The sequence below is a fragment of the Protomyctophum parallelum genome (assembly GCF_964188405.1).
Source record: "Protomyctophum parallelum genome assembly, chromosome: 2".
In the NCBI taxonomy this organism is placed as follows: Eukaryota; Metazoa; Chordata; class Actinopteri; order Myctophiformes; family Myctophidae; genus Protomyctophum; species Protomyctophum parallelum.
Genome location: NC_139699.1, coordinates 23,543,416 through 23,559,457, shown reverse-complemented (window position 1 = coordinate 23,559,457; position 16,042 = coordinate 23,543,416). Strand labels below are relative to the sequence as shown.

The 16,042-nt window shown below is 44.4% G+C and overlaps 1 protein-coding gene across 1 annotated transcript in view; it reads left to right on the top strand.

Moving 5' to 3' along the window:
• The window catches only part of ddb1 (damage-specific DNA binding protein 1), a 53,168-nt gene that overhangs the window by 24,353 nt on the left and 12,773 nt on the right, over positions 1-16,042 (top strand). The window contains exons 11-19 of the mRNA XM_083794331.1: positions 1,196-1,271; positions 2,475-2,583; positions 4,543-4,721; positions 5,133-5,296; positions 7,965-8,072; positions 10,929-11,136; positions 11,452-11,547; positions 11,836-11,947; positions 13,742-13,865. Of these exons, the coding sequence (XP_083650457.1) occupies positions 1,196-1,271; positions 2,475-2,583; positions 4,543-4,721; positions 5,133-5,296; positions 7,965-8,072; positions 10,929-11,136; positions 11,452-11,547; positions 11,836-11,947; positions 13,742-13,865 (1,176 nt within the window). The remainder of the gene's footprint in view (positions 1-1,195; positions 1,272-2,474; positions 2,584-4,542; positions 4,722-5,132; positions 5,297-7,964; positions 8,073-10,928; positions 11,137-11,451; positions 11,548-11,835; positions 11,948-13,741; positions 13,866-16,042) is intronic.

The following is a 16,042-nucleotide window of genomic DNA, read 5'->3' as shown; positions in this document are numbered from 1 at the left end:
GGGAGAAATTGATGCGGTGTTTATTTTCAATTAGCAAACTGTTTTGCTGTGTGGAAACTAGGGCTGCACCGATGTGGAAATTCTTGGCCGATACTGGGCATATAAAAATGGTAGCCCGGGCTGTTAATATGCAAAATCGATTTGGACCCCGTCGTTTATAAGGAACTAGGCTGCTATTTGCAGTAGGTCGTTATTTATTTTTGCACCGGTCTGCACCGGGCCATTATTTGGTTACAGTTCCTGTCGAGCATGTTTTTAGTGCAAAATTAAAAGGTATGATAAACATACATAGAAGGCAAAGTCTTTTGTCTTTTTTATTTAATATTGAGAATAGGGGAGCTTATAGGCAGTTACTGCATGCTGCTTAATTGATTTTACCCAGATTTGTGCAAACAGACTGGTACCACAGCTGTGTAAAATTATAATATTAGGCTGTCATATAAAAAAAAAAAGGATTAGGGTCGACCCGATTCGATTCACGTGATTTGAAATCGGGCCGATCGTTCAAATTGATTTCAAATTTTTATTTTGAAAAGTATGAGTCAAAACCAGGGGGGCAGTCAGCCAGATATTTCGTGAAGCCTCATTTGAAATCGGTAGTTCATATAATGGCCTGTTGTGGCGCTGGACTGGACCCAAAAAGCCCCATAGCTCCATAGAGGCCCATGTATTTTGGCCCAACTTCACCTAGACTGTATTACCTTAATAAACATGGTCATGAATACTTTCTTCTTCCAGTCACTAGTTTAAAGTCTCATTTCTAATGTCATAATATTCTTTTTGGAAAATTATGGTCCCATTAATAAAAAATGACCATAAAGTCGCGTATGTTCTGAGGGGCGTGGCTACCGTTACAGTCTATGATCGGGATTCCCCTCCCACTCAAGAGTCTTCTCCTCCCACTCGAGTCAAAATAAAAACCAACAGAGAAGAAGGGGGGAAGTCCCGCCTCGTTGTCTGGGCAGCCAATGACCAGCTGGTACAAAACGGAGCCAGCCAATGGCCAGCTGGTACCAAAAGATGGCGACTTACATCAGGAATTAGCATATCATTACAGGCTTCATTTTACGTTCATGTTAGACCCGGGGAACGCTTTGTCCATATTTTTTACAGTCTATGGTCAAAACATTCTGTGGTCTAGGATCAATAATGGGCCATCGGGCAGTGCTGTAATCTCCCTTCATCTTGTATTCAGGTTTGTGGCCGCTGCGCTCGGAGGCTGGCAGAGAGACCGACGACATGCTGGTGCTGTCATTTGTTGGACAAACCAGGTGAGATGGTGGCTTCTTGCTCTGGTGCGTGTAGGTGCGCTCTCGGTGTTGGGTGAAATCAACCCTGAGCTATATCTCTGAGAAATATGGGAGGGGATGGGGAGGGAAGCCTCGCCCCGCAGGGACCTCCCCAAACCCCTCCCCTACTGGGCGGGGTTAACCCCTATTGGCGGGGCTGTTCCTGTTAGGTTTCATTTTACACTCTCAAGAGTTAAACCATTGTTAAACATCTGCATTAACTTCATTTACAAGAAGTCTACACACAATTAGAGAATGTAGAATGATTGTTATTTTTGATTGTTGGCCTGTTATACCAACATCAATACCGCATGGAAATGTGGACATGATATTCTTTAGTTTTTGGTCTGCAAGGCTAAATGTCATCAAATGGTGGTCCGTGACGCAAATGCAGAATGAATAATGGAACTTGATATGAAAAGTTTTGAAAACCACTGCCTTAACCCACTTATTGCTAGATTTAATAACATCTTATTGTGCATTGGGCCAGATCTGGCGACTTTTTGAATGACAATAGAATAATGTGCGATATGACCACAATGTCACGAAATATCTCATTTTAAAGCTGCACGTCTTCAAATTAATACCCAGAAGTGCCACCAGATGGCGGGAACGTTCCATCATTCTGATTAATGCAAAAGTGTCAAATCTGGCTAAATCACTTCCTGTCAAATGGAAGTAAACAAAGGAGGCTAATATGACCCCTAGCACATAGCTTGGCTGTCCGGATTGCTAAGCTAACATTAGCTTTTTCATAACTTAGTCAAATTAAGCTTAAAAACGGCCAGGAACATCCCAAAATATCACATTTTTTGCCGCGGATCACATAGAGACGGCGCGCGTGCACGATAGTGCACGATCGCGCGGGTTTCGTCCGGTTTTTGGTAGATTACATTAAAAAAAAGTTAAAAAAGTAAAAAAAAATCATTATTTTGTTATAATAAGACGTACTGACAGGGCAGTACGTCTACTACGCAGATAACGTCATTGGCCACGAGGGATTTGTTGATTTAACACGCAAATAACGTCAATGGCCTAAATAATTTAAACTGTTCATAGTTAGATCCCGGCTTTGACTAAAACTAAATAAAGTGCCAGCTAGTGTTGCTAGTGTTTTGAATCACTAACAAGTTGCAACACTAGCTGACAGCACTGGTTTTAAGCAGTGTGTTGTTTCTGTCCCAGAGTGCTGATGCTGAGCGGTGAGGAGGTGGAGGAGACGGAGCTACCAGGCTTTGTAGACAACCAGCAGACCTTCTACTGTGGCAACGTGGCACACCAGCAGCTGATCCAGGTACACTAACTACACGCACGTTTGTAATGCCTTGGAAACCCAGCAAAAATCATTGGATGTGGAAACAGATATTCGTTGAAGCTCGGCTCACATCGGCGCTTGTGTGTGATATGCCCAGTTAAAGCACCATTCCAAGCATTAGCTTTGCACGAAAAACACTCCTTGGCCTAAATTCGGCCATATCCACTGTGCTGACCTCATCACATTTGTGATGACGGCTATCGCCGTTTTTAGGCCAAGGAGTGTTTTTTGGGCAAAACTAATGCTTGGAATGGATTCAGAATCATGATAACCCCCTAGTTTGACATGTCACATGCTACTTAAAGTATGATGAAATGTTGCCTTATATTTGTTGTCTATGGTGTGGTATACAAAAATGGCCATAACTTATTTTCGCGATGTTTCCGGCAGAGCAGACCTCTCATTCTGTGGACCTTAATGACCAAGTGAATAGAAAAAAACACAAAAAAAGTATGTCATGACTCATGACATCACAGGTTAATTATTAACCGTTGAGCTTTTGGGCCTGTTTGCTCCCCGGTTAAATATACTGTGCCTTTCCCATGAAGTGCATCATATTCATGCAGGAACACAGAAAAAGGCCAAAGCAGACAGGCAGGGGGAATTTTCTCTCAGTATGAACAGTATGTGTCGTAAATACTGTTTCTATATACACTTTGATAAACATCAGCAATTAAAATGAAATGCAGCGTGGTAATTACAGATTAGCCACAGTTTAGCTTGTAACCCAACGAACCCAAAGCTTCGTGTTTATTTTTGTAGGAATTCCTCATTTTACAAAAAAGTAGAGCGAGAGCTCGATGATGCTTGAATCCATTAAGTTAGAATTGATCTGCCCTAATCTGGCATTTTAGAATATGTACTACTGAACTGTGTCGTCTAGTGAGAGGCAAGCTGGCCTATATGAACCTTTATTTCAGCCAAACAGGAGAAATGCAGTTACAGTGATTCTTGCAAATAGGAGATGCTTAACCCATTCTGACCTGAGATCAGATTAAAAAAATGTCTATTACATCCTGACAGTTTCATTATTAACCCATTCTGACCTGAGATCAGATTAAAAAAATGTCAGTCGTTCTTCGAAAAATAAATAAATAGCAGACCTACAAGCTCGTATCGCGCCACTCGGTAAAAATGTCTTCTACATCCTGACAGTTTTCAGAAAAAGCTATGTTTCCATGTCAGTCGTCAGTAATTTTTCAAAAATAGCAGACCTACAAGCTCGTAGCGCGCCACTCGGTGGCGCACTATGAGCTTGTAGATCTGCTATTTTTCAATAGCTAATGCATAACATAATGCTAACACCAAAAGGGGTTCGCGCCCAAAATGGGTTAAACCGCTTGACCGCCAGGATTAATTAATCTATCGCACATTGCCAATGTTTTATTGCGCGCAACCCGTATTCTGAAGAGCCAAATATCCGTAACCGGATGTTACAATGACAAACTGCTGTGTGTGGTGTCTTGACCGGTTGTTCTCTCGGTCGGTGGTGAAAAAACCCGACCGCGAGTATCACAGCACCTGCTGTCGGCCGTTGAAAAACCTTGTTTTCACCAGAAACGACATTCATTGCACCGATTTGGAGATACAGGCCATTGAAAGCAGCAGATAGAGTGCAAGTGGATGCGCGAGCATCATCAAAATGGGTGCAGCCACTGTCTCACTTTGACTGTTATGCTAACGAGAGGCAGCTAAGGATTTTATCCGATTAAAACATGGATTAAAGAATATAAACCCTGGAAAACGTAGGCTACGTTTTCCAAAAATTGGTCTGTGACCCACAAATGGGTCCCGACCCGCTGTTTGTGAAACAGTGCTTCTATGACTATTTACCTTGTTGATTCCTGACTAGACTTCAACTCTGCTTAATCTGATCTGGCACTTTGCTCTGGATAAAGAGCGCATGACTGATGAAATCTTTGTACATTGTCATGGCAGATCACGTCGGGCTCGGTGCGCCTGGTCCTGCAGGAGAGCAAGGCCCTGGTCAGCGAATGGAAGGAACCTCAGTCCAGGAACATCAGCGTGGCAGCCTGCAACCACACCCAGGTGGTTCTGGCGGTGGGACGGGCCCTCTACTACCTCCAGATCCTGGCTGGAGAGCTCAAACAGATCAGGTAAGACCTCCAGATCCTGGCTGGAGAGCTCAAACAGATCAGGTAAGACCTCCAGATCCTGGCTGAGGTAGAGCTATCACAGAAGGACAGACAAGACAAGGTCACTTTATCGTTAATGTTTAAGTGGCGCAGCACCACCAAGACTAGAAGAAAAATCACACCTGTGTGAAGTGAGTGGTGCAACTCCGTGTGGGGGTCCCTGGAACATCCAGACCCCCAGGAACGTGCGCAGTTACAACACATGTTCTTGTAAGCTTGCAGATCTGCTATTTTTGATTTTGTTAACATATTTCAACATGGCGACGATTATGACAAAAACAATTATGATTAGGTGAAATAATTCTGATGTAATAAATAATGGTGATAACCCACGCCACCACTGTGTGTGTGTTCCATTCCATCCACCCATAGCACTACAGAGATGGAGCACGAGGTGGCCTGTCTGGACATCACCCCTCTGGGCGAGGGGGGCAACGAGTCTCCGCTCTGCGCCGTGGGCCTGTGGACAGACATCTCAGCCCGTGTGCTCAAACTGCCCTGCTTCACTGCCCTGCACAAGGAGATGCTGGGAGGAGGTGAGAGAGAGAGACATTATACATTAACCTCGCCAAAATCTCCTGCTACCTTACCCTAGGGGACACATGCAAACTCCACACAAACGCCCTTTCGCCAACCCCACCTAGGATATGGGCACTGATGACGCGGAGGAGAGAACACTCCCCCATTGAACCCGGTACCTTCTAGCTGTGAGGCTGTGCTACCGACTGCGCCAACTGTGCCCCCTTTTATCTCCATATTCTAAAGCCCCATTCACACTGCAGAAGCTAGCTTCTGCTTTAGCTTCGTGGTCCCATGTTATCTCTATGCAGAGCAGCTTTTGCGTTTTGAAGCTTGGAATGAACAGCCTTTTTTTTTTTTTGCGTTTTTTTTTCTCCCCAAAACTTAACTTTAAAGCAGCTTTTAAAAGCTGAAGCTTTTAAAAGCTGCGTGTAGCCAATCAGAGCACAGCGTGGTTTGAGGAGGCGGAGTTGAGCTCATTTCACAAAACCATTTGCCTCTCCGAGAGCTGTGCGGCCCGATTCTCCGGAAAAAAAAAATACTTTTTAAATATGGGCTGTATATGAAATATGAATGGATATTTGGCAAGACCATAGCATATTTATCGATGGAAATCAAAGTTTATATGAGAAACAAGTTGTCGAAGCGGTGAAAACAGGTTGTGTTCCGTGTTCCGTCGCGAGCCAGTTCTATCCCCGTGGATTGGCACGGTTTTCTGGGGAGAAGTGATCCTGCATTCACCCCCCCCCCCCCGGTTCTCATCGAAGCTATGGATGGACTACTGACCAGTCCAGAACGCTATCCGTCGCTGACGCTGATTGTGGACTAAACAGTGCACACACACACGGTTGATAAATTAGCAGATATAGATAGATAGACAAACAATATAGTTCCAACCGGTTGTTGTGTCTGAGTTTTCCCCCAAACTTTCCCAGAGAAGAGGGGAGGAGAAGGCGCAGCCCGCTCTGTGGTCGTTGTGTGTGTGTGTGTGTGTGTGTGTGTGTGTGTGTGAGAGAGAGAGAGCGATATAATGACCGCTCCTCCACCACCCCCCCGGACCCTCACATACTGCCACAATGCCACATATAGCCAGCCGAGGAGGGTCAGTGACAGACAGACAGCGCCGAGATAGGGATAGAAAAACAGAACTTTGGGACTGAATGTCCGGAAACCGCACGTAAACATAAGCTGTTTTAATTGCTTTTACGACGTGCTGGATATATACAATTGTATTTCTACGGTATGCTCTTGCTAAATCAACATTAACATTACATAATGCCCGGAGGGTTTCGCTCATGGCCTGGGGGAGAGGAGAGCGGAGTGGGGGGGGAGACATGAGCACTGAAGACGGGGGGGATTGAGATCCGGTCCGTTCGGTTATTTACAAACAAGTTTACCAAGATTATATTATTTATTCATCGATAAATAGGTTATGATGTAACTAAATATATAATTATTTCTCTTCTACAGTCGCTATTTTACATTTTAGACTTTCAAATGCGCATCTGCTCAAACTGTCTGTTTTCTTCTCAAAGCCAGTCCAGGCAGCTTGAGTGACAGCTGCGTCGAAATGAGTTTTGCTTTGCTTTCTTTTCTAGATTTTTTTGGTCTGAACGGGGCTTAACTTTGTGTTTTTTCAAAGATTAATGCCCTGCTTGATCATGCTACTACAGTGTCACACAAAAGCATAACAAATAACGTAATGTGGTGTTTTGAGCTTGTAAAACTGCTACTTTAGCCATGTGTGAATCCTATTGTAAAGTACCAGTTGTGGACACACTGTACAGTATGAGGTTTCCACCCGACAGATGGAATTATACAAGCAGCCTGCACATTTATTATCATTTATATCAGACGGCCCCATTTGAGTGCACCTTTTCTGCAATAACCCAGACTAAATAAATGGTTGGTCGAACAGATATCTTAGGATAGGGGGAGGAACTCTTAGGATTCAGAAGACATTTATAGAAACGACCTCAGGTCTTAATGGGCTAATCCAGCAACAAATCAGTTATTGATTAAAAAAATGCCTTGCTTTGTGCATTTATTTATAGAGAAAAGGCTTTTTCCCCCTTTTTTGCAACTTGCACATGTGCCTAATGCCTATAGCATCCATCAAAGTCAAATTCCCATAACACAATCCAGATGGCTTCTTAATTAGATTTATGTTGGATTTCTTAATTATTTGACAATTTATGCAAATATTGAACTGCCCCACCCCCCAGTTCTTAATGCCTTTTCCAATTGTATTTTCAAATGGCCAAAATATATACAGGGGTTGGTTAATGAATATCTTATAATTATAATCAAAATCTATGAAGTAACTAGTAATTAAAAGTTTAACATAATTGTAGTTGAGTAAAAGTAAAATATTTATATAAAATATATATATCTGAAATGTAGTGGAGTACAGTACATAAGTAAATGTACTTAGTTACTTCACACCACTGGTTTTCTGTTACTTTTCACAAAGCATCAAAAGTAGCAGATCTATGCATTTTGAGCTTGCAGATCTGCTACTTTTGAAGCTTTTGTGTGATTCTGTAGTGTATGATCAACTAGGGCGTTAATTTACAAATTAACACGAAAAGTTACAGATAAGCAATGATATACACAAATGAAAAACCGTGTGTGTGTGTGTGATTTTCTTAAAGAGAGATAATAAGTCATCATATGTGTCCCCAGAGATCATTCCTCGCTCCATCCTAATGACTACCTTTGAGGGGAGCTACTACTTGCTGTGTGCCCTTGGAGATGGTGCTCTCTTCTATTTCGGTCTGGACCTGCAGACAGGTAGGTCACCCACCGCAGCAGCACCAATTCCCACAATCTTTGATATATTATTGCCAAAGATACCCGGTCCCACACCTCGCCGGTGGTACGAAAGGGTACACAAAATGGTTGTCCAATGCGGGCGCGGGCGGTCGGTCACTCCACGTGAACATGGAGTCGCTGGCACAGACGGGTCTTAAACAAATCTAATTGTTTTCCTGTTTTGAAAAAAGGGCATTATTTTAAAGGTGATATAGACAAGTTTCCAGTGTTTGTACACAGAAACGAGTGAGTGTTTCCAAACAAATGCATATCTAGCTCCACCCCCCTCCCCCCCTCATTCTATTGGCTGAGCCAGGTCACTTCACGCTATGGGATTGTTGTTGCTGCTGGGACGGACGCTATGGTTTTTGCTTCGTATGGCTAAATATGACATTACAAAATTATGAATTTCTGTCGATCATAGTTACAACAATGACATTGAGTTGACATGTTTTTTTAAGGGTAACTGTAGCATAATCGCAATATCACACCGAATCCCGCAAATGAGGAAGTAGGAAGTAAAGGAGACTCACTGGCTCTCAATTCAATTCTCTTTTATTTGTAATCGTGCATATAAAACATATTGCCCCTCAAATGCCCCATGCCACTACAGCATCGTTCATTCATGTGAACTACTCTGTCCACGGTTATTCATTGCAATGAAGAGAAATCGCTATGATGATCCGCGACGGCCTGTCACCGTTGGCGAGCACGGGTTGAATGCATGCTTCAAGCCGGCCGGCAGGCAGGCAGTCGCCGCGGTGGAGCGGCGGTGCAGGGTGAAATACTATTACTCACTTCCACTTCCACCATTTCAACAAATAAGCACATACAACCCACATGAACGAAAACGATATTGATGTAGGCCTAAACAGGATATTTTATTGGGGTCTGAGTTGTTCTGTGACTAAGGATCCTCTGAGTTCTGTGGGCTTATTGCTGATGGTGTTGTTCAGTTTCACACCACCCAACCATGCACTATACATAGCGATTCTCATAATTCCAATAGGCTTACATATTAAATCATAAACATATTATTTCACATGAACAATGTTAGTGAAACTAAGATATGGGGATATTATACATTGCAATTGAAATCGCAAATCGCATCGCATCATTATAATACTGCAGTGCTGGGTTGAACACACCGTCACAGCCTCGCACTGCAATTGGATAAAAGTTTAAATCCCCTCCGACGTCCCGAGTAGTAAACTGTAGTGGATATAAACAGTGCATTCAGCCACAGGGGGGAAAAGGGGGAGTGCTGTTGCAGGAGAACACCTCAGCATCATAATATAGGGAAAGATACAGGGGGAAAAGGCCAAAATAATACATTTATATATATTTAAAATTTTGGCTGAAAACTTGTCTATATCACCTTTAATGTCGTAATGTTCCGAACATAATTGGCTTGTAAAGAATAGGTCCAATATTGACTTCAGTGACTATGAGGCGAAGGAATCTGTTATCGGTGCTTATGGTCATTAAAACTAAGGGACTCATGTCCTACTGCTGATACCCATACAGGAAATCAATACATTTGTGAGTCTTGTTTTCTCCTACAGATTTTGTCCAAACGTCACAGCAATCAGTACACATAATCTCTATGGTCATGTGATCATAGAGATCATAGAGAACATGGGCTCGTGTTGAACTCAAATCATCAAAGTAGCGTCCAATTGCTGTGAAACATTGCTGGCCCACAGCAACCTACCTGACCTGGCGGGTGTACCTGTGCTTTGAGAAGCACATTTTACTGTTGTGTGCCAACGAGAACAGATCTTCAAGCTTAACGTTTGCCTGTAGATATGTTCTTATAAGCAAAGCCATACCGGCGTGGCATGAGATGGCGTATAAATCAAGCTTCACACAAAAGGCTGGTACATGAGCGGAGTGCGTACGTGTGTGGACCCAAAGCACCACCGCAATTACTCCACCACATCTCCCTACCTGCCTGCTTGCTCGCCTCTGGTTGAACATTAATTATCAGATGTGTCAGTCGCTCGTCGTCCCATCTCTCCCTGTCTGAAGAGACCTTTATTCAGCGAGCAGCAGCGTACCAAAGCCTTCCGTTTACAGCAGCACTGAAGTTCTTCTGACATTGAATAAGTGGTTTTCTGTGAACATTAAAGAACATTGCATAGTTTGTTTGTCACGCATTACACACCACTTGACAAACATGTCTAAACAACAGCACGGCTAGAGCATTGCTTGACTCTCAGTAATGAAGGTTATGGACGGCTTTCAAGTGGAAATTGTGTTGCTTTAATTGGCTTGACTTAGTTTGATACATTAATTATTGCTATTTATGTATGGGGGGAAATATTTAAAAAAGGTTTGTTTGCATCAATGTCAACCACTTAATCACATGAGCCGACTAGTCTCTGGACATAAATGATAGGTATGCTTTCTGCTAAAATTCATTGCATTGCGATGCATTGTGAGGAGGGGGACGATTATAGAACCCTAGACTCAGTCATGACCTTTTTTCATACTGTTTCACAAATCTCACATTATCATGTTTGTGAGATTTTTTTCTGCTTTGAATCCACGTGGAAGTGGTCATGAATATGAATGTGTCATGAAATCAAATGAAAATTTGACCATGGCCTGGTTGTCCCGTGCCGTCCCTGTGCCCTATAGGTGTCCTGAGTAATGTGACCATGGCCTGGTTGTCCCTGTGCCCTATAGGTGTCCTGAGTAATGTGACCATGGCCTGGTTGTCCCGTGCCGTCCCTGTGCCCTAATGTGACCATGGCCTGGTTGTCCCGTGCCGTCCCTGTGCCCTAATGTGACCATGGCCTGGTTGTCCCGTGCCGTCCCTGTGCCCTATAGGTGTCCTGAGCGAGCGGAAGAAGGTGACCCTGGGGACGCAGCCCACCGTGCTGAGGACCTTCCGCTCCCTGTCCACCTCCAACGTGTTCGCCTGCTCCGACCGGCCCACCGTCATCTACTCCTCCAACCACAAGCTGGTCTTCTCCAACGTCAACCTCAAGGAGGTCAACTACATGTGTCCCCTCAACTCCGAGGGCTACCCCGACAGGTCTCTACACACACACACATACACACCCCTTAAACCTAACCCGACAGGTCAGGAACGCATGGATTGAAGTTTTGGTGGATTTCAGTCATTTTGGATATCATGAAAGCCAGCGTGAAGCATGCCATGCAATACATCGAATGCAGAGAGACAGTGTAGTGCCTCAGTAAACTAGGATCACAGATTAACCAAGAACCTTTCGTCAGCCTAAACAATATAATATCAAAAAAATATACATTTGCCTAAGATCGTCAAAAAATGCTGCTTGCACATGCGGTCTAGTGTGTTTGTTGATATGTTGTTGTTGTTGTCTTCCAGTCTGGCCCTGGCCAACAACAGCACTCTGACCATCGGCACCATCGACGAGATCCAGAAACTACACATCCGCACTGTCCCTCTCTACGAGTCCCCCAGGTCAGAACACTGTTTTGCAATATATTTTAGCTAATAAATTTAACTAATTCAAAATGTTGGTTATATTGATGCCTTACACCGACTGATTCCATGGATGGAATTTCTAACATTGTATGGCCAAAACCGTTCCTCTTGTATTATAAAAAAATAAATCATAATCGTTTTTAAACATCTGATCTATTAGTAATATATGATGATAATAAATGAGAATGTCTGCGTAAATGAAGCTGGACTAACGCTGTGAGTAACCCAGTGAGAATCGATGTCCTTCCCCTGTCCCGCCACCAGGAGGATCTGCTACCAGGAGGTGTCGCAGTGCTTTGGGGTTCTGTCCAGCAGGGTGGAGATGCAGGACGTCAGTGGAACCACCTCTGCCGTACGGCCCAGTGCTAGCACTCAGGTAAGCTCTACAAAGCTTACAACACGTCACTTTGTGACATGTTTTAAGCTTGTACATCACTTATTTCCACTTTATGTCTCTTCGAGATGTGCAGATACCCTATATACACTTATATACTTATACTGTGTGTTGATTTGTTTTACTGTTGAGTGAGAAAACAATGTTGCACATTAAGCTAATCATCTGGGGACCCCAAAAAAAAAAAAATGTATGAGGGTCCAGACCTGGAAATCTAGCATGACCAAAGGCCAGTGTGTTGATTGATGGTCAGTTAGCCTTGGTACATGACAACAAAAAGTGTCAAACCAGGTGTCGTTGAATGGAAAAGGTTGAGAGAATAACTGCAATAAATAACCATTATCCCCTTCTCTACCGCTCTCCTCATTTCTCCTCCCCTCTGTGTCTCTCTCCTGTTCCTCCTCGCCCTCCGTGTCTCTCTCCTGTTCCTCCTCTCCCTCTGTGTGTCTCTCCTGTTCCTCCTCTCCCTCTGTGTGTCTCTCCTGTTCCTCCTCTCCCTCTGTGTGTCTCTCCTGTTCCTCCTCTCCCTCTGTGTGTCTCTCCTGTTCCTCCTCTCCCTCTGTGTGTCTCTCCTGTTCCTCCTCTCCCTCTGTGTGTCTCTCCTGTTCCTCCTCTCCCTCTGTGTCTCTCCCCTCCTGTTCCTCCTCTCCCTCTGTGTGTCTCTCCTGTTCCTCCTCTCCCTCTGTGTGTCTCTCCTGTTCCTCCTCTCCCTCTGTGTGTCTCTCCTGTTCCTCCTCTCCCTCTGTGTCTCTCTCCTGTTCCTCCTCTCCCTCTGTGTGTCTCTCCTGTTCCTCCTCTCCCTCTCTGTGTCTCTCCTGTTCCTCCTCTCCCTCTGTGTGTCTCTCCTGTTCCTCCTCTCCCTCTGTGTGTCTCTCTCCTGTTCCTCCTCTCCCTCTGTGTCTCTCTCCTGTTCCTCCTCTCCCTCTGTGTGTCTCTCTCCTGTTCCTCCTCTCCCTCTGTGTGTCTCTCCTGTTCCTCCTCTCCCTCTGTGTCTCTCCTGTTCCTCCTCTCCCTCTGTGTGTCTCTCCTGTTCCTCCTCTCCCTCTGTGTCTCTCCTGTTCCTCCTCTCCCTCTGTGTGTCTCTCCTGTTCCTCCTCTCCCTCTGTGTGTCTCTCTCCTGTTCCTCCTCTCCCTCTGTGTGTCTCTCCTGTTCCTCCTCTCCCTCTGTGTCTCTCTCCTGTTCCTCCTCTCCCTCTGTGTCTCTCCCCTCCTGTTCCTCCTCTCCCTCTGTGTGTCTCTCCTGTTCCTCCTCTCCCTCTGTGTGTCTCTCTCCTGTTCCTCCTCTCCCTATGTGTGTCTCTCCTGTTCCTCCTCTCCCTCTGTGTCTCTCCTGTTCCTCCTCTCCCTCTGCGTGTCTCTCCTGTTCCTCCTCTCCCTCTGTGTGTCTCTCTCCTGTTCCTCCTCTCCCTCTGTGTGTCTCTCCTGTTCCTCCTCTCCCTCTGTGTCTCTCTCCTGTTCCTCCTCTCCCTCTGTGTCTCTCTCCTGTTCCTCCTCTCCCTCTGTGTCTCTCTGTTCCTCCTCTCCCTCTGTGTCTCTCCCCTCCTGTAACTCCTCTCCCTCTGTGTGTCTCTCCTGTTCCTCCTCTCCCTCTGTGTCTCTCTCCTGTTCCTCCTCTCCCCTGTGTCTCTCTCCTGTTCCTCCTCTCCCTCTGTGTCGCTCCCCTCTTGTTTCTCCTCTCCCTCTGTGTCTCTCTCCTGTTCCTCCTCTCCCTCTGTGTCTCTCTTCTGTTCCTCCTCTCCCTCTGTGTCGCTCCCCTCCTGTTCCTCCTCTCCCCAGGCTCTCTCCAGCAGTGTGAGCTCCAGTAAGCTTTTCCCCAGCAGCACTTCCCCTCACGAGACCTCCTTTGGCGAGGAGGTGGAAGTTCACAGTCTGCTAGTGGTGGATCAGCACACGTTCGAAGGTGATTACACAACGCACAGCTGAGTGTTTCTACAGAAAATGAATTGGTTCAGAACCCTAAAGGTTGGTTAGAAACTGGAGCCAAAAAATGGCCACCGGTTCTGTGAAAGCCCTAAAGTTCTAGAACCAAAGTTCTTTTGGTGGAAAAAGGGTCCAGAGAGAGTACAAATGATGCCTTACGGCGGGGGAAATTAACCTTGTGGTTGTTTTTTCTGGAAATTTGTGTAGGAAACAAAAAGTAAGGGACCCATAAAAATTGGTCCGCGACCCAACCTTGGGACCAGGCCCAGTGTTTGGGAACGAGTGATCTGGACTACAGCCTACGATGTTAAAGGGACACTTCACCCTTTTTGCAAAAAAATATATGTTAACCCTTGGACTACCAGTCCCAATTTTTTTGTTTGGGTAACAAATTGGCATATTTTTAATTCATCGTTTTAACATACAAGAAAGATCTGGTGGATTGAAGAGATGTTTTTTTTTTTTCATTCATTGCAAATGTATTCTCTCGAATCGCCACCAGATGGCGGGAAAGCACCATTATGCTGATTTTGGCTAAAATAGACGGATCTTCCTAAGTCACTTCCGGTTCAACGATCAACAACATCCTGTAGTATTTTGACCCTAGTCAATAGCTTGGCTGGTCCGGATTGCTAAACTAATGCTATATTTTTCATAACTAAGTCAAATTAACCTCAAATCAACCCCAAAAGATCGCAAAATATCACATTTTTACAGCGACGCACATAGAGACGGCGCGCGTGCACGATAGCGCACGATCACGCGGATTTCGGCCGTTTTTTTGGTAAATTACATCCAACATTAGTGATATTAGCGAAAAAATATTAATTTTTGCTCTTTTGACCCCGCGATAACTGATATTGATTGTCATTCCGTTTTTTCCGTTAACGGGAGGTTTAGATTTTTCGATTAATTCCGTTTTTTCCGTGAATTGTAGGCCAAGGGTTAATGACGTTTAGAAGCTTTAGAACACTTTCCTGGGGGTCTTTATGTGTGTAATATGTGGTTTTAGATATTTTAGATTGTAGCATTGAGCCTGTTGGCTCTGATGTCATGGACACTGGGCTCACTTCCTTCCTGGACTACATGTTGTCTCAGTAAGACAGCTCTCCCCCTATCCACAAGGAGGAGCAGTGCACCAAAGAATTATGGGAATTGTAGTCCAGGAAGGTAGTGAGACCAGTGTCCATGACATCAGAGACAACAGGCTCACTGCTACAATCTAAAATATCTAAAACCACATATTACACACATAAAGACCCCCAGGAAAGTGATCTAAAGCTTCTAAACGTCATTAACATATATTTTTTTGCAAAAAGGGTGAAGTGTCCCTTTAATGAATTGAGTTGAACATAAGGTGATGCTGCTACATTGGCCCTGGAACAGCCCCAGACACAGGATCCACTTAGTAAACTTCATCACAATATTTCTACAAAACTCCCCAGTGTGCCAGGCTCTTTAATGTCAGTTAACGTGTCCATGAATTATGCATGCGTGTGCCGCGCTCTTGATCATTGTTCCTACACTGATGAGGCACACTACAGTGGTAGTCTGTGTTCTTTTTAAGTACCCAGTCCTGCTTTCTCAAACCACTTCAATCACAGTAGCATATTATTAGCATCATTGTTGGCCGGAATTGTTTTACTTCTTAGAGGAAATGCACCTGAGTTACAATGGATCCAATGTAGATATTATTTTAGTCACAATCTCTTTAATACTTATCGTTAATAGTTTGGGCAGAAACCACTTCGTAAATTCAGGCCCTACTTGGTCATACTACATCGTCACACAAAAGCATCAAAAGTAGCAGATCCACTAGCTCGAAACGCGGCATGAAGTGATGCGCTTCAAGCTTGTAGATTTGCATTTTTCTTTTCATTTGAATTATGTAATGTACTATCCTGCTGGACAAGTACATATTTTGGACATGAGGTTTCCACTTGACAGAGACAAAGACAAAACGGCAGCGCTGGAACCATGCATCACCACTAGCTAGCTACAGTAGCTATGGTAGCCTCTTATTTATCTACTCAGTCAGAGGCTGTAAAGGTTTGCAACAATTTTGTTGACGGTGGGGACCTTGAATGAGCTATGAGCGACAGGCATCACTCGAATCATAAAAGCGATGTATCCTCCAATAACCTGATAAATAGCTTA